A 19,986-nucleotide genomic window follows, 5' to 3' on the forward strand; every position below is an offset into this window, starting at 1 on the left:
GATATTGAAATTTATTTAACGTAACCAATAAAGTGCAAGTAATAATTATGTTTTTTTTTTTTTCATCAAAATACTATTTCCTATGAGGTTTAGGTGTTTAAATTTTTTAGCCCAAATGATACCAAATAGATTGACAATAGGCCTGGATACGATTTCTTAAAGTGCCATAGGTGTCTCTTCATAAAGCAACATGAACTTTAAGTAATTATGTAATGTAAAAGTTTGTCAAAAGAATGTTCTTCAATAGAAAATAGGGTAAAGTGATACAAGTTGGACAATTCGCCGGTACAAGTTGGACATGGCTTTTTTCTTGATAAATACAGTACAAAATTTGTTTTAAAGCACAAGGAACCAAATTATAAAACTAAAGCATTAAAAATATACAAATAAAAATGAAGTACTAAATTTATCAAGAAAAAAAGCCCTGTCCAACTTGTACCATTATTGTCCAACTTGTACCAGTTTACCCTATCCCAAAAGTTTTGCCAAACATTTGAACAACAAACGTATCATGAAAGAAAATGTTCGTAAAATTTATCAACAGGATGTACTTTTCACAAAAAAGTTTTGTTCAGCGCACAAATAAATTTTGTCAAAAGGATGTTATTTACCTATTTGACAAATTATTTCTTACATTTTGCATGAAAAAGCATCCTTTTGACAAACCTTTAACAAAATCCTATTGGTCGTCGATTTCACAAAACTCTTCCATATTTTGTATGGAAGAACATCTTTTGACAAACTTTTTTTGTTAATTTGACAAAACTCTTTTTTCAAAGTAGGTGAAAGTGCCCATCCTTCGTACGATCCCAAGCTTCGTAATGACTAAATCGCACACCCATCTTTAAAAAAAAAACTAGGGGAAAATGTTCAGTTATTAAAAATAAATTACGGAGTCTTATTTATTTAGAAACATAGGAAAAATCTAGTTATTACGAAGCTTGAGATCGTACGAAGCATGGGCACTTTCCCCTACAAAACCTTTTCTCTTGTTTTCTATGCAACATCCTTTCGGCAGAATTTCAATAGATCCAGTTACCTGTCGACTTGCCAAGCCTTTTCACATTCTACTCTGAAAGAATAGTTAGTCTGAAAGAAAAGACTTGTAAATTTTTCGTTAAAAGTTTGTGAAAAGGATGACTTTCCATATAAAATATGACAAAAAGTTTTGCTAAATTGGAAAATATCCTTTTGACAAACTGTTAACAAAATAAAAGTCCAGATCATTTAGAACCTCGCCCAATCTGTAATTTTTTTTCTTTCAGAGCATATTTGTAAAATATTACATAGTCGGAAAAACCTTTTTATAAACAGTGTTACAAACATAACCTCAATGGTCTAAATAAATCAATATTTCTTCCTTATTAGTAGGAACTTTTCTACGTTAAATTAAGCTGAAATGATTCATTAAATATTTCCATGAAAAAAATTGACTTTGTTAGTCTAGGTCTAGAAACGCTCTAGTCATTAATTAACCCTCTAACGCGTAAGACCGCCTCCAGGCAGTCTTCACAAAAATCACATTTACAGCGACAATGAAGGTTTTATTTATTTAAAAGTGCTATAGTGTCCTCGGTAATAGTCTTATAAACATCTCACCTAGCGCCTAAACTAAAAGAGATAATGAAGAATGGATGGTTTTTTCGACTTTATTGGATCATAATTATCCTAGAAAACATTGTTTTAGAACTTTTTTTCGCATATTAATAAAACATCGTCAGAGGGTTAATGTCAAATAGGGTGAAAGGAACACCTATTGACACTTTAAGAATTTATCATGCCATACTTATTGACACTTTCAGTACCGATTTGGGATATGAAATTTGAACATATCTTTTTATAAGAAAAGGTAGATTAAAGAAAAAAACATCGTATTACTCGAATTTTACCAGACACATTAAATAAATTTCATCATTTTGACATAAAGTGTCAATAGGGGTTCCCTGTCGAATAGGTTTTCCTTCAGCCCTATAACCTAAAAGATCAAAATCTTTCATTTCTAAATCCCTCAGATCTTCATACTGTCTCATTTTATACCCAATTAAAAAGTTTAATATTGACAATTTCCTAAATATTTAAACTTTATTAGTATGATTAAAAAAAGCCCTTAATTGGAAAGATAATTTCGACATAACCTAAAAAAAATTTCATTATGGATATTTTTCGTCCCAGATATTCAATCTTCCTCTATAAACTAAATGAAGTTATTAGTAGTTCTTGGATATTACATTTTTTGTAGTTTTTTTTTATTAAAAAAAAAAACACGCACTGTTCAAAACAGCCCTTGGCTTGGAAGTGGCTTTTCTCTTTCTATCAATTCTGTCTGGCCTATTTCCAAAGCAAGTGTAACAATAATGTATATATTGTAACAAACAACATACAGCCTGCGAAGGGACATTTCCATGGTTTAGTCATGGAGGTTAGCATCAACGATAAGACGGCGATATACGCATGGGAAGGGGATAAAAAGATGAAATGAGATGTAAATAAATTTAATTGAACTGAATATTGAAACTCATTCGAACTTATATAGGATAGGAATTGAAATGCAATATCCATAAAAATATCTTTAGCATAACCTCAAATATTCAAATAAAATTCTGATTTATATCATTTCATTTTCGTTTTATTCTATATTTGTTTTTAGGATAAAATTTATCAAGTTTTTCAAATACGAGCATTTATTTTAATTGCAACTAGAAGAGTAATATCAAATGTTGTGGACATAACCTCAAAAATATTTTGCAATTGCAAAATTAGAATTTAACAATGTGTCCAACTTCTTCTAACCATAACTTTCCTGTGTTTGTGCTTTAATTAGTCAAGTATTTTCTGTGAACCTACATATTTTATAGCAAAAAGATTGGATGAGATTTTAGCCTATACAATTATCAAAAGATGTTTTCAATGTTGGCTACATTTCACTGAACGCTAAGACAGCGGTGGACGCGAAAATATGAAATATTGGCATATTAAATTCCATAGGGTAAGATGGTGTATTTTGGAGTCATGTCTAATTTGAAACTTTAGATGGCAAAGGGAAAAAAAGAACGAAGAAGTACTCTCTAATGTAAAATCTTGTATTTCTTCGAGGTTTTCTTTTTCTGTTTGACCAACTGAAACACAGAGAAAATCTAAAAATTCCAAAATAGATATGACTCCTAATTACACCATCTTAAGTGGTCTTCAGACTAGAGGTTTAGCCCAGTTCTCGAAAGTCTCAAAATTCTAAATAGCAATTTTTTTGGTCTTTGAAAGTCTTACGGATCATTCGCTCTGAATATGTAATCCGAAATCAAAATTTTACTAAAAATCTTAACTAATAACCAGTTAGAGAAGTTAAGCCATCTAGCTACGCCTTAGGTTTGAAGTCTGTATTACCACTGCACTATTAATCCACAAATTTTCAGTAGCCACTGCTTAACTATAACGTACTTTTGTGCTATTACTATTGTGAACGTGCGATACATTATCGTCACCGATCACATCATGCCCTAAACCAACCGTGCATAACTTATAGAGGTAGATTAGTCAGATGCTATCTTCTTAATCCGGTATATCACTTAAACTTATGCTGAACCGTAATGCAATTATTTCTTTGGTTTAAACCTCTACCCGCAAGTTTTTCCAGTTAAAAATTAGCAAGTGAATTTGTTTTTAATTTGTAAAGATCGTAAAGAAGTGAAGATACACCCAAGTCACCGCCCACAATTAACATCAGTGAAATATTGACGTGAATAATTTCTCCTGGGAGAAGCATTTTGTGAAAACGCGCGCGGTTTAGGTGTATTTTTTATCTGGTTAGTACCCCGGCTGACACATTAAGCACTTATTAAGTACTTAATAAGCACTTAATCTAAGGCAATGCCTCAATTTTAAGTATAATTGTTGAAGAACTGACTACTTATCAAATGTATGAAAATTTAAGAAATTCTGCACGACTTTTCTTATTTTATTTTTAATTTTTATAATTAAATTGCAAATTTTTCGAAATATATTATTTAATAATTATATTCGGAGTAATATATTCAATACCAAATATTTTTAAAATCACAAAGCACATTTTCAGAAAACACGAGCATTTTTTTTAAACAAAATACCGTCTTTAGTAATTATTTCAGTGATTTCTTCCCACCGAGTCGCATAATTTATGCAGCAACTGGAAATACTTTGCATACTTCTGAAGTCCTTTTGCGCGATTCATTCGTGAGAATTGTGCCAAATTGGCTTGGGGTTTTTTGCGCAAGAGCCAGCACAATGTGATTATATTTTTCTTTTATTGCAATTGGCCGCCAAAAAAAAAAGAGAAGAACTAAGGACAATTTAGCGTCACAGGTGTTATAATTGTATAGTTTTATTGGACGGGCTTTTGTGTTGCAGGCCTCCCAGTTTCCTTTTTAAAAAAGAATAAAAATAAAATTGTCGTTGGTGCAATTTCACATACGTTAGTTGGGAGTCTGATATATAATATATCGGTGCCCCCTTGTAAGACAATGGGTGCAAAGTGGACGAAGAAAAATTACCAGTAGAAAATGCGAAAGCAATTCAATAAGATTTATTGAGCGGTAAAGTTGAGGAAGATTGCTCTTTTCACATTTTCCGTGTAATACAACACACAAATGGCATTTTATACACCCAACTGTTGTACATTGTGTCGTAGTACAGCACCAGTGTGGAAATTTGATCGACTTTGTAGTCAATTAGGCACTCCAAGAGAGTGAGGTTCAATGCTAGGGTACAGGAGACTTCTCTTTTCAGTTACCCAGCCCGAAAACAATTTATATACCAAATACACTATATTCCATTTAATGTCCATAAGAAAGGAGAGTATAAGTCTGCAAAATTCAAACTCAAAAGAGATCCAACATAGCAAAAGTCCCAGTGGAATTATAGTGTAAATAACAAGAGAAGATAGCACTCTAACATATTTTGAATGGCTGCAAACCAGCAGCAAATGCTTAGTGCTCCGTTTATGGTGTTGCAATTATTCCACGATTCTGTCCAATTTGTATTTGCAATCACCAATCTATTGATGATGCGCTGAGTGGGCATAACTCTACTATGTTACTGCTTTTCTTCCCTTTATTATAAAGTTGACTTATTGCCCACTATAAGGATTTTGAATATATTATGTGAGAAAATCACTTTTCCAACTATCCAACTCACCAACAACCGGACACTAAACAAAAGGTCCCATAGTTCATTAACAATTATTATAAATCCCTCTCCACAAGAAGCACAACAAAACTCCTTGTAATGTACAGCAGAATAATTACGAACTACGATTTGTTGAAATTTATTGTTTTTGCATGCGATAGTTAGCAAAATTGAAAACTCCATCGCAATTGGAGATGGAAGAGATAAACTAAATGCTCGCAGATAGTTTAGCTTGCATAAAAAAAAATGAAAAATTAAGTCATCCCCTTACTCAAGTTGCAACTTAGCAATAGTTTGCATTTTACAATACCCAGAGATCTCAGATAGATATGTGCAAAACGTGTTTGCACTCCTTATAAACCTCCTAAGCCCCTGGTATTCTGTACCAGAGAACTTCTTCACAGCTTTTAATCGATGTGAATTGTTCTATTTTCTGATACACCGACCTCCCACCTTAGCTGGAGTATTTTTAGCATGAATTTATTAAGAGATTTTCAAAGATTTTACTGCAATTTTTGAGAGAAAATTATGGAGTCAATTATTGTTTAGAACAGATCTGTTCTAAACCAGTAATTTACATTTTGTTTATTAATAACCTGGGAGAATATTTTAACATCAAAGAGCGCAACAGAAGCCCCCCCCCCCTGTTTGAACACCGAGATTGTAAGATTATTTTTTAGTACAAAATAATTCAAAGCCTATACAAATTCTTTAAGATGAGCACACTCTGATAAGTAAGCTGAAACAAAAGATAATTTAGAACATGAGTGTTCTAAACTAGTGCAATATTCCAGTTCCTTTCTTATGACTTTTATTTCTTAGTAGAAAAAAATTACCCAGCCATAACAAAGGTTTTAATCAAGCGCCTGGCTAGTTGGTCTTTTTATTATATATGGAGCTATTTGAAGCCAATTCCTAAATTGATGTATTTTTTTAAACCCTAAAAACCTAAAAATTTAAAATTTAAAAATCCTAAAATTTAAATCCTAAAAAATGTATTTAAACAAAAATTTAGTATATTTATCCCTCCATACGGAAAGGTATCTTATAATACGGAAAAACTTCTCACTTTTTAAATATTTAGCATAATGGTAGCGAGTGCAAAAAAATTCCCATATTCATTTAAATCGAAGAATGAGAAAGTGACTTCAAATTTCAGGCAACTTGCCAGTGGGTTGGTTTTAATTTTTAGTACACATACATTTGTCATTGACCACCATAAAAGGTGCCTCTTCTGATCACTAAGGCTAAAGAATAAATTAATAATATCCACTATAATTTTTTTACAGTGGAATATTTTTTTAGAGTAATAGAAGTGGCAGCTAGAATATAGAGATAATTTAGAACATAGCTGTTCTAAATTTACACATGACATATTAAAGTAATTTTCCACATCCTGTCTGAAAATTACTGTGATATGTCATGTGTAAATTTAGAACAGCCATGTTTTAAGATAAGATCTTATTTTATCTTAGAACATAGCTGTTCTAAATTTACACATGACATATCAAATTAATTTCCCATTTCCTTTCTTATAATTTTATTTATTGGTAGAAGGAAACAATATTTCATCCTGCCATAACAACGGTTTTAAGTTTTAGTACAGGGAAACTTGTCAATCAGCACCATCAAAGTAATGTGCAATAACTACCTTTTATAAGCACCAAGACTGAAGGATCAGGGAACCCTTTAAGGACGATTGGGTTACCCATGACCCGTAGAGAAAATAATTTTTCCTGACTACCTAAAGTAATTTCTTTCTAAAGTTTGTGCATAATTGCATAGTAGAAGGTAGTGGGAATTTAGAATTTTTTTTGCAAATCTCCAACTATTTACTATATCAGTAAATATTTTACCTCACGCGTAACAAATTTTCGAACTACCGCATTGATGAATGATTTTTATTACTATTTTTTTATATTTTCAATTTTTTTTAAGCAAAAACCTCTTGACAGTAGAAACTACAATAACTATACACAATATTTTTCATTAGAACGAAAATTATTATTCATTGGTAGTGGTAAAAAAATTATTTCAATTTTTGAGCTATTTTTGTCCCTATCGTTCATAGAGGCAAAAACTACATCAAATCAGACTGTTAGACTTTCCAGTGTTGATTTTCGGTCCGTAAAAAATGACTCGTCCTTAAAGGGTTAATATTTCCCATTAATTTTTTTTAGTACAAAATAATTTATTTACAAAAACCCAAACTACTACAAAAAAAAGTCCAAAAATGCTGATTTAAAAAAGAATAAAATAAGCAACAATAAAAATAAGATAAAAAGATATAGATAATTTAGAACAGGACTGTACTAAACTTGAATTAGAAGAGAAAATCTAAGTTCTTTAAGATCGCCATTGGGAAAACGCCGTTTGAAAAGAAACATTTTAGAATTTATTAGCTAGCCAGATTCATAAGCCTTAGCCATATGGCTTAACTACTCTAATTTCTTACCAATTACGAATTCTTGGCAAAATTTAACTTCGGATTGGATTATTAAAGATGAAAGGCCTATTAGATTCTCAAAAAGCGATAAAATTTCTCGCTATTTAAGATTTTGAGACCTTCGGGAAGTGGGCTAAACCTTTAGTCTGATGTCCACTTTAGTTGTACTAAAAATAGATTTAGACGAAAAATCAATCCAAATTTTTAGTACAGCTAAACGATAATTATAATAAACAATCCATTTAGGCAATTCAATATTTCTCAAAGGTTGGATATTTATTTATTTATTAATGGATTCATGTCCCAGTACAATTTTTAAGTACATTATTGGGGTTGTATAAATATGATAAATGAGATAAATGGATAAATGAGTGTTAATCCCTTTTACGAATCCTTCCAGGTGTCGTCCGGGTTGGAGAGGACCCCTGTGTTCAGAATGCATGGTTTATCCGGGATGTCGTCATGGATATTGCAACGGCAGCCCGTGGCAGTGCATTTGTGACACAAATTGGGGAGGAATTCTTTGTGATCAAGGTAAAGCAATTTAATAACATTATCAACACTCTCATTCCCCTCCTATTGCAAGGATTTTCCAAAAAATTAACGCCAAAATCTCATAAGTGATTTATCGATTGATTTAAATATTTGTAATTGGAATTAAACCACCGACTGCCCTAAATTCAATGACTTGTCGACCACAACCCCTGTGGGAACACTTGCACAAAATCACTTTCTGTATGCTATTGCATATGGGGTAGTAATAAAAATCAATTGTTCAACCCAGCAAAGATGCAACAATGAAATAATTTTCTATACAATTTCACCCCTAATCAGTTTACTATTTGTGAAGTGGATTGTCGTCCTCAAAAGATGATCTATTAGTCTGGGTCACACTAAAAGTTCAACCCCTCGTGTGTTTAATGTTTGACAAAAGGCGCGCAAACAACAACCCTCAGTTCAAAAGAACTCTACTTTTTTCTGGAGTATTGTTGCAAGGCCGAAAAAAAAGAGAACATGTGTGAATTGAAACAAGTGCAAATGCTAAAGAATTATTTAGAAAAATATACACTTGATACATCTCTTTCGCTTCTGTCAATGAAGAAAACATTTGTTCAAAATTCTCACGTTCATTGTAAAAAGACGTGAATGTACGACAACATTTTAATTAAAAAGAGCATAAATTTAAAATGAAAAATAAACCGCATATTAAATCGGCACATTAAAATAAATTTAATTATCGCATTTGGCGATTTCTAAGCTCTTGTTCTTTCATTAGTGTATTTCTATAAGAAATTAAAAGAAATTTCAATAGTAAATTCACATCTTAATTAAATATAAAAATTACTGTTCCGTATTCTAAATTAAAGAAAATTTGGCCATAAACAAACAATAGGGGACCTAAATTATTTTAAATAACCTTAATTGTATTCCTGGTAGCAAAAAAACGCTACAGTCAATGTAAATTATTTTACCCATAACTGTATTATTTTTATTATTTATTTAAAAAAAAATATTCGCAAATAACTTTTGAAATTCTAGGGAAACTTACACAATAAAAAGCGCTTGATTACACAAAGTAGAAATTATTTACCTCTTACGTCCACCGCTGTCTTCTTCAAAGAAGGACCATTTAGATACACACCAAGCCACATTTTTCCGCTTCGATGACGTAATTTCCACTGGTATTGAAATTGTGGTTCATTTTAAGTATTTTGTTACAAATACCAAATGATAGAAATGAATACCAAGGGTTAAAATTTAGTCAATAAGTAGAGTTCTCGCTATATAAATCCATAGAAACTACTAAAAACCTTTCATATGAATGATAGTGAAGAAAACATTTAGCAAGAAAAATTCTCCTGCAAATTGGAGAGAAGTTCCTTTTGTTCAGGAAGTACAGAAGGAATGCCAATTGAATACCAGGACATCTTCTTCATTTAAAGGTTTAATTTTCACTGGTATTCACTTTATGATTCATTTTATGTCTTTTGTTACGAATACCAATTGATAGAAATGAATACCAAGAGTAAATATTGAGACAATAAGCAGAGTTCTCGCCTTAGAACCCAACAGAAACCCATTTAAACCTTTTAAAAAAAATTATTAGGAAGAAAAAATTATCCTAGAGGGACTCTTCTGCAAATTTATAAGGTTTTCTTTAGTTTAGGATGTTCTAAATGAATACCAATCGAATACCAATGCATATTTCTTCATTTTGTGGTGTAATTTTCACTAGTATTCATTTTGTGATTCATTTTAAATGTTTTGTTACGAATACCAAAAGATAGAAACAAATACCAAAACGTAGTTTTATGCGCAATACCTCCCCCTTTTCAAAAGCTTTAAATTTTTTTTTTTCAAATCCCAAAGAAATTATGGGTTTCATTGCCTTCATTTGTTTTCATTTGTTTTGTGCTTTGTCAAGATTATTCACATGACATAAAATGTGATTATACATTTTATCGCGTGATTATCCAATGAGATTTGGCTCTTCTAATCACTTACAAATATGCTAAAAAACATCGCTAAATTATTCATTTGCCGTAACGTAACTATTATTTTTTTTTTTGTTAAATCGACAAGATCTTAATTACTGTGGAACCCATGAGCCTTGTATGCATGGAGGAACATGTGAGAATACAGCACCAGATCAGTACAGATGCACATGTGCTGAAGGGCTATCTGGATTACGATGCGAAATCGTGGAGCACCCATGTGCTACTCAGCCTTGTAAAAATGGTGGCACGTGCACCCTTCGGGATCCTCAAAAGTATGATACGACCAAGAATTTGAGCTTTAAAGACTTAACACCACCCACGGCGGTCACGGTGCGAAGAATGCGCGGAATGAGCTCAATGGGTAAACCCGCCAGGAGCAATCCGAGATCAATTGAAAAAGATCATCTACCGCCCAGATCTCCGGTTAAAAATCCACCTGCACCCCCTGTCAATGACTTCATCTGTACCTGTGCCCCAGGATGGACAGGACCGACGTGCGAGACAAGTAAGTGAGATAAATTAATACCAAGGGGCTAACCATTTGAACACATTACACATCAGAAAATTCAACATTTGTTGAATTTTTCAAAAACAGGGAGGAAATTTATTAGGCCAAGGGAAGGGGATAAAGTGTTGTGAAGTAGGGGAGACCGGGGAGGTTTGGGACACTTTTTCATGTTTTGACTTTGAGACACTATTACAAAAAACCACGATAGTGTATCATAATTTTATGCGGTATATAGGATACTTATGGGTATTGACTTTATAAAAAATACTCGATAGAACTTGGAAAACGGCTGAGTTTTCCTGGAGAAGATAAAACATTTAACTTGACGCTTTGTCCCAAACCTCCCTGATTTGGGGCAGTATTGCCTTTTCTGGAGAACTTTTGAGAATTGTAGAGGATATTGTTCGAGAAATTTTCGAGAAAATAGTTTTTAACGAGATTGGGCTAAGATCGAAGCCCCTCTGAGAATAAATTATTGATTTCCAAGACATTGATGGTTTAATTGTCCCTGTAGTAAGAAAAATCTGCTCGACTGGTAAAGTTTGCACAAGAGGGAGATTTTCAGTAGAAACTGGGCAATATTCTTCATTTCAACAATAAACAATTGCACACAACCTACAATCTTGTGGAAAATCAACGTCCCATTCATCCCCTTTCAGGTGTCCCAAACATCCCCGCGGGTAGTTTTGGTATTTAAAACTTTTATGTAAAAAACAAGAGCATATAATCTCTGAAACTTTTATAAAAATATGTTCCCAGATTACACTGCTACCTAATGAGATAAAAAAGTTTTGATTATATATCGCTGATATAAAATACAAAAAGGAAAACTGAGAAATCAAAAAATACAATTTTTATCAATTTTTAAAAAAGTGTTCATAGAAATAAAACAATAAAACTGAGGATATCCATTCTTTTAGTCAAGATACATCTCAATATTGCCTACAATTGAGTAGTGGTTAAACCCGATTTATTAAAAAACATAATGAAAAAATCGCCTTGTCCCACACTACCCCTGTCCCAAACCTCCCCGGTCTCCCCTACTAAAAAAACAATAAAATATTCTTCGGCTTTTATCTGAAAGCGAAGGTTTTTTCTTGAATCGTTATTTAATAATAATAAAATAATAAAACAATTATTAATGCCCAAGCAAACAATTTTACATTTAAAATACTATATACAACAAGTTTTTTTTTAATAATTAAGGAATCAGAATCAGAAAAGACAAGCAGATTTAACCTCAACTTTCCGTTATTTTGTAAAATAATTTATCTTTTAGGATTAGCACTTATAAACATCATTTTTTTCAGAAAAATTTCGAAAATACTGAATGACAATATTTTAAAATGTTTCTTCAAATTATTTTGGAAGAGGCGTGGCCTATTTTTTCATGATGAAGGTCTTGCTAATTCCTCTCCAAATTTAAATGATAGAAAATGGTTGATATGGACGTTGTAATATGCCTATTTTTAACTTTATTGTGAGATATTTCAAAGGAGGCGTGGCCTCTTTTTCATGGTCAATATCCCTAAATTCCTCTTGGAATTTAAATGATAAAACTCAATTGGGAAATGGAGTGTAACTATGAATGAATACTTTTAATTTTTCTATGAGATATTTTAAATGGGTGTGGCCTTTTTTTCATGGGTAATATCCTTAAATTCCTCTCCGAATTTAAATGATAAAACTAAATTGGAAATGAAGTGCAACCAGAGGCACGACGTTTTCTATGTTTCTAGCGTGCCGAAAAAACTTTGAAGTTTATTAGCTGTTTTCTGTCATTGTGGAATGAATTGCAAAAAATACAAATACAAAATAAAAGCCAACTTAATACTGAATAGGCAACTGAAAACCTCAAATTGGCAACCTACGTAATTTTGGAGACATGTCGTGAAATGTGTACGAAAACAGGAAAAAATTACCCTAAAATTGGTCGCACTTTTCAGAGCTAATGTTACCCCCTGAGTGCAACTATTAATGAATATTTTTGATTTTCTATGAGGAATTTTAAAGGGGGCATGGCCTATTTTTCACGTGTGAATACTCTTTAAATTCCTTACCGAAAATAAGCAGTGGAATTTATTTTCACTAGGAGTGGTACAGTCTCTTTATATTGTGCACAGAATATTTAAAAATATTAGGTTCATTTGGAATTAAACGGTAAAAGAGGCATGATATAAAAACGACGTAGGGGCGGAGCTAATTCCTGAAGTCAACCATATTAAACTTTCAAGAAAAATGTCATTAGTGCATAGGGACTGTATCTTATTCGACAATTCGCTCCACGTTAGGAATAGCAATTAAATTTAAAAAAAAATTATTGTTATTTATCACTATTTTTTTAAAAATATTTTTAATAATTTATATTAGCTCAATTTTCTTAAAGCTTCAGTAATTTTTTGACATTCTCTAGTATTGAGAAGATAAAGATAATTTCGACTTGTCAGAATATTTATAAGTCGAATAATTAGATTTTTTCAAAATTCGTTTATTTATTTATTTATTTATTTTTGCTTTTCGGGTACTCCTTGACACCCTCTACCTTCCCTGTGAATATTATACCGGAAAATTCATTATTCCCAATGTTACAGCGATTTCAAATCTTAAAAATCCTGTACTCGAGCATGTGAAATTTCACCTTGAAATCGCTCTCCTGTAAAGTTGGCTATTCGCGAGTTATTCGTTTTATATTCTGAGCCGTCGATTTACTCGGATTTCAATAGTACGAAATTTGAGAATAATTCTATCGTTCTCTGAATTAATTTTTGCAAAGTTCATCTAGGTTGACGTAATCAATTTTGGTTTATAAATATTTCTGCATATCATTTACCTATTTTGAGAAGCTTCAAACTGCTTTGGCACTTTCAGATCAACCACAATGAAGTTAGTAACCCCTCGATCAATCACAACTACGCGAGAAAGAATTCTCTTTTTTTTCTGTAACACCCATTCAATTCATATTTGATTGTTCGTTCTCTTGAATGAGCATTCAGAGAAACTGTTTGCTTCCGAATTCATCATTCCCATTCGCTCTGGGCCATTTAGGAGTAATCAAAATCATTGAAAATGATGGTTGAAGAAAGCGACGAAAGAAATTCCATATTAGAGGCCATTCAGTGAAATAAACACATGAATTTCAATTTTTATTGCTCGCATTTTACAAAGAGAGCAATATAATGTAATCCGTTGATTTTGAATTATAAACCTTGAAGAATTAGATTTTTATAGAATTTTTGAACTCTGAAAATTTGAAACAAACGACTACAAATGACCTAGAGTTTTTTTTGTTAGTCCGTCGTCTGTTTGTTATGAGATGTAGAGACCAAACGGGTTGGGATAGCGACTTTATATTTTGCGGAGACCCCCTCCACCGTTGACCGTAAGGCAATGTTTGGACTGACCTGGCACTAACCTTTGTCATCCAATCATGTCAACCTAAACTAATGGCACTAACCTTTGTCTTCCAATTTATGAATTTTGAAGTATTATTACCATTTAAAATATTTTTATGATTTCAAACGAACATTTTTTCTCTAATTTTTTGATCAATTCCCTGCCATATTCTTCAAAGAGAAATCTGATTAGCGACTTTTAAGAAGCTTTCAGTTTACAAAATCTGTCAAAGACCTAGATTTAAATTATTTTTTCAAATACGTAAAAGAACATTTTTCTTTATCGAAATTTTTATTAGATTTTAAAAGTTTTTTTTTGTTTCAAGAATATTTTTTGAAACATCAAGTTTAAAACGCAATTTTCTCCGACAAAAAGCCACTCAAATCCATGAGAACGTTTTTATATCTTTGTCTAAACCCGTCAAAATCGTTAGAATCGGTACAGAGCGATTAAAAATAAAAATTTCTTCAAAAATCAGTTCCTAAATGGATTTTTTCCTAAAGAGCCTAATAAGGATTTTACCGATTTTACTGATTTTGAAATAAGAACTGGTAAAAATGAAAGAATCACTATTTTGACACCTATTTAACTCCCGATTAAATGTAAATATAAAAACAATGAAAAAGTTATCTTAGGTGCTCGCTCAAATGACAGAAATATTATATGAGTAATAAGTATACAATTAAGCATAATCTATCGTGAATCTATTTGATTTCAAAGGATCAAATATAATCCATTTTTTCTGAAAAGCATTTATTTGAAACTTTTGTTTTTACCAGTGAGCTCAAAATCGTAAAAATTGAATTTTTGTTCTTTGCGTTCGAAGGACGGTTACATTTGGGAATAACTTTCTAATTTGCCCTGCGCTCTGTAAAAAAAAATCCTGCATGGCTATACGCCATTGATCTATGATGCTATTTCTACACAATTTTGAACAGGATTTCTGGAGATCGTTTTTTCAAGATCAAAGCTTAAAAATTCTCTGGAGAGCGTATTTCTTCATCGATTGTGATAAATTTGGATTCGTTAGAAAGGTCTTGGAATCCCGGACAATCCCAACTGCATAGGGGGAAGTGGGGAACCTTTGAAGTGGGGCAACCTTGAAATTGAGCTTTTTAGCATTGCAATTGGTTTGCTGAGCTAAATTATATTATAATAAGGTCCAGTTTCATTTAAAAATAGAAGGAGAAATCCCAATTTCAAAACTGCCCCAATTCAAAGGTGCCCCAGTTCCCCTATAAGACGATTAAACTAAAGAGAAACCAAATTTTGGGGCTTAACATTGATGTGACAAGTTCGAGCATTCTGCAAAGTCTGTATAAAATCCCTCCTCCTGCCGATAAATTGGAGAAAGAAAGGCAGCACAATGTTTAATATTTGAGGATTAAAATGTATTTAAATGAAAACATTTACATGACGCTATATAAGTAGTTCTTGTCGTGACCATATACATAATCATTCGTGTAGTTCCAACAATTTTGTGTAGGTGTACCTAATGAGGCTCACACTCAAAACGATGTTCACACTACATTTTAATGCAAAATTCCGCCTGGTGTAATTGCTTTTAATCGGATTTATATTTTGTGTTGCTTTCACACTCTATTTCTTTAGAGCCTCTAACACGGAATTGAGACGGTGTAGTGTGTATTAAAATCATGTTTAATTGAAAAAGAAGCACTGCATTTAAATGAAGTCGTTTGGGGGAGAGATTTTTAGTCAAATACATAATATACTATGAGCATAAATCTCTTCCAATGCGCCTTTAATATCTATTTGCCGTGCTAGTCACACACAATCGCTTCTCTTAATTTCCTTGTCTATAAGACATTGTGGTTGACTTTTTTTTTCTTAATGCAACTCGCGTGAAGATTATGGTCAGCACAATGTTGCAAAAGTCTCCATGGCAAGGACAATGTCACAGAGCATTAGCAGGTACACCAAAGTGGATTTAAAGCAAGATGTTGGACGACGACATGAAGCGATTAAGAAGAGAGAAGCTTCTTTGGTTTAAAACCTCCTTGTTTTCATTAATACACTTTAATGAATGATTTATAATTTTAGACACGATACAAAAGGTATATACAAACATAGCCATTGTTTGGGCATACATTATTAGTAACTCTAAAAGCAAAGAGAAAAGAATATTTGCTTAGAGAGGAATTCAACATAGCGCGCGGGTTTATAGTGTTTCGTTCTTTTAAAAAAGTCTCGACGCGCCAGTAAAATGTACTTTTGTGTTTCTAATCATAAGTGCTATTAATGGGGTATACTTAAAGCCGTTTTGTTTATCCCTTTCAATGGCCCCATCAAGAGGAGAGAAAAAAATGCCTCCAAATATTCTGTTAAATGCTTCTTTTTAACATTTCCCATCGATCTTTTAGATATTGACGAATGCGAAGGAGGACCATGTGAACATGGGGGCACATGCATTGACCTAGTGGGTGGATTTCGCTGTGAATGTCCACCTCAGTGGAGTGGTGACTTATGTCAGACGGGTAAGCGTTTAATGTTAAAATCACTCAATTGGATCAAATATCTAATTACACGATGAATAGTACACAGCTAAAAATAATTTGCTTTAGCACCTTAAATTAACATTGTTTTCTTTGTAGAAAATTGTATTTAGATTATGTGTAGTTCCTTTTTTAATTTTACTGTGTTATCACACTTGCACATTAAAATTTTAATATGATTCACATTAATTGTCGGCGTGAGAGTCCAAATGTGTAATTTGTGTGTTTGAATCATTTTATATTCAAAATTTGATCTATTTGTTGATAAAAAGGTAGACTTGGCCCGCAAAATTTGATATAAATTGATTTATAGCATTAATGCGAAAAATTAATGCGATTTTCTCTTTAATTTTTTAATGTGAAAAATATTTATGCTTTAGGTAAATTTAAACTTATTTTTGCAGGCCAAGTCCACTTCTTTATCAATAAATAGAAAAACTCCAAATATTAAGTGACTCTAAGACACAAATAACATATTTGGACTCTCACAAGCGACAAATAATGTGAATCACATTAAAATTTTAATGTGCAAGTCTGATAACGCCCTTAAGCTTATATTATGTTTTATTTAAAAAAAAAAAATGTTTTTTTACGCATTATTAAATCATCCATTTATAGAAGGAATAGAGGCAACTTGGACTAACTTAGCTTTGCAATTGGTTTGCTGATATAAATTATATCATGATGAGTTCCAGTGTCATTATAAAATTGGAGAAAAAAGCCCAATTTTAAAGCTGCCCCAATTCAAAGGTGCCCCTACTTCAATCGAAATTACAAGGACCTAATTCGATTTTTTACGATTTTAGGACTTTTACGTGTCTTAAAAAAATATTTAATAATTTTTCAGATGGTTTAAGTCTAAGGTATATCGGGGTAATTTTGAATCAAACTAAAATTGAAATTTTGAGATTTCTTCAGTTTTTAAAATGGGCAGAAGAAAAATATCATGAAGAAGTAATCTTGAGCGTAAGGCTTGTAATTCTTCGTAGTCTTCTTTTCCTCTTTGCTTACCTGAAACAGTGGAGAAATATCTAAATTCCCATTTAGAACCGATTAAAAATTACCCTCTCCCATTATTTTACTAGCGGAATTTGTTAAAAATAGGGTAAAATTTGGAATTTCGGACACATGATAAAAAGTTCAAATTCCAATGTTTTTTTTTCTTTTTCTTTTTCTTAGCCTTATGAGATACATTTTAACAAGTAAACATTTCAACATATTGAAATAAAATCTCAACATTACAAAGTGTTTAAAATCCGTGTTTAAAATCGTCGTAAAATCTCAACAGTTTTTTATTAATTATTTTTCATTATATAGGACAATGACCTTGAATGTTTCCTTTCAAATGTTTTTCAAGTTCAAAGCTTAAAAGTCCGCATGAAAGCGTATTTCTTCACCAATTTGTTCGAGTTTGAATTCATTGCAAAGGCCTTTGAATTCTAAAAAAATTCAAATGAGTTCTCATTAATTTTGAACTTTTAAATTATAAAACCATAATTAATACCAAATAGTTGAGAAATTGACGCAAATCAGACAAAAGCTCATTTTAAAAAGTCAGACAAGAGTTTTAGAAATGTCTGGAATGTCAGAAAAAATGAAAAAGAGCAACTCTTTTAAGAGAAATACGATTTATATTGCCTTTCCCATATTTCCTTCCCTTCAAATCTTTTTACATTGCTTTTGGAGCACTATAATTGCTCTACGCTTTGATATTTTCTAAGCAACCAACATAAGAGACAGGAAAAGTGAGTACTCCCGTATTACAGATATGATTCTCATGTAACCCAATGTATTTTCTTATTTTAATTTCAATTTATTCATTTTACTGTTTTTAACCTAGTGCTTTTGAAAGCAAAAATTTTACAAATAGACTTTTTCAAGAAATTGAATGTTTGTGTGATAGCGGCCACCGCTGTTTTATGACCTTTACACATTAGAGAAATTTATGTCCATATTGATGCAAATTCCCTACGCTTGTGTAAGAAAAACTCTTTTAATATGGACATAAAATTCTCTAGTGTGTAGAGGCCATTAGGATAGTCAATCTTCAGGCTAACACGGGGGAAGACTCCTTTTCTTGTTGCTTCGAATTTCGAAAATAATCACAAAACTAGGGTTATTATCTTTTTAATTAAAGATTAAATTATTTAATAGATTTTTTGTATTTGATGGACCAATTTTCGGTGTGTCCGGCTTTCAGTGTGTCCGATTTTAAGTGTGTCCGACTTTTAGTAAATTACTCTATCTAGAACGTTCTAATGGTCCTATTCTTTTAATTTGAACTAGAGAACAATGCTAAATATTCTTCAATTTATTTTTTACTGAAACCGTCGTGATATATTCTGGGTGAACCGGTGTGTGTCTGTGCTAACTATTTTCTAACCTTAATATAGGCTTCAGACTAGAGATTTAGTTCAGTTTCCGAAAGTCTCAAAATCCAGAATAGAATAATCAGAATTTTTCTAAAAATTCTGACTGATAGAAAATTAAAGAAGTTAAGCTACATGGCTAAGCCTTACGGACTTCAGATCTAAGACTTAGCCATATGACTTAACTGCTCTAATTTCTTATCAATCACGATTTTTTTGGAAAAATTTAACTTAGGATTGTATTATTAAAAATAATAGACCTATAGATTCTCATAAAGCAATAAAATTGCTCGCTATTCAGAATTTTGAGACCTTTGGAAACTGGGCTAAACCTTTAGTCTGAAGACCGCTTTGGGGCCTCGACAGACCTGAGGATTAGCCGAGAGACAGCTTAGTGTAATTATATATGAAATTATGGTTAAATTTCATTTCCATCATTTTCCACTAAGTTGTCTCTCGGCTTAAATAGTAAGTGTGTCTAGGGCATTAGTTCTGAAGTCCGTAGGGGAAAGTACAATCCCTCTGAATGTTCATGGCTTCGAATATTGTGAATTTTCTTTTATTAATCCTAAAAACCTTACACATTTTTATTAAATATTAGTTAGTTCATCATCAATTGTTGATAATAACGTTATAATTATGTGAAAATCTCTTAGGAAAAATAAAAGAAATTCACATTATTCGAAGGCATGACCGTTCGAAGGGATGGTACTTTCCCCTATAAGGCTGATAAGGCTGATAGGTTTTAACCCTCGCAGAGGTTTGAGTAGTTTTGTAAAATCTTTCCGGCATTATTTCCAACTGTGTAGATGTGGATGAATGTGAATCGAATCCAGCATCACCTCTTGGACCGTGTATCAATGCTGAGGCATGCGTTAATACACCGGGCGCATTCCGATGTTTCTGCTTGGATGGCTGGACAGGAGCGACATGCGCAAAAGACATTGACGATTGCATAGGACAATGCAAGAATGGAGCTACTTGCATTGATCTAGTAAATGACTACTATTGTGCCTGCGCTTTGGGCTACACAGGTAAGTTTTTTCCCTCCAGGAATCCCCATATTTCTGTGGCTAATAAAATTAATTTCAATGGGAAATTC

The 19,986-nt window shown here is 32.2% G+C and overlaps 1 protein-coding gene across 1 annotated transcript in view; it reads left to right on the forward strand.

Annotated features, from left to right (window-relative positions):
- The window catches only part of LOC129799843 (protein serrate), a 55,856-nt gene that overhangs the window by 22,941 nt on the left and 12,929 nt on the right, over window positions 1-19,986 (forward strand). The window contains exons 7-10 of the mRNA XM_055844086.1: window positions 8,004-8,137; window positions 10,187-10,606; window positions 16,384-16,497; window positions 19,694-19,918. Coding sequence (XP_055700061.1) covers window positions 8,004-8,137; window positions 10,187-10,606; window positions 16,384-16,497; window positions 19,694-19,918 — 893 coding nt within the window. The remainder of the gene's footprint in view (window positions 1-8,003; window positions 8,138-10,186; window positions 10,607-16,383; window positions 16,498-19,693; window positions 19,919-19,986) is intronic.

Source organism: Phlebotomus papatasi, chromosome 1 (assembly GCF_024763615.1).
Source record: "Phlebotomus papatasi isolate M1 chromosome 1, Ppap_2.1, whole genome shotgun sequence".
NCBI classification, from domain to species: Eukaryota; Metazoa; Arthropoda; class Insecta; order Diptera; family Psychodidae; genus Phlebotomus; species Phlebotomus papatasi.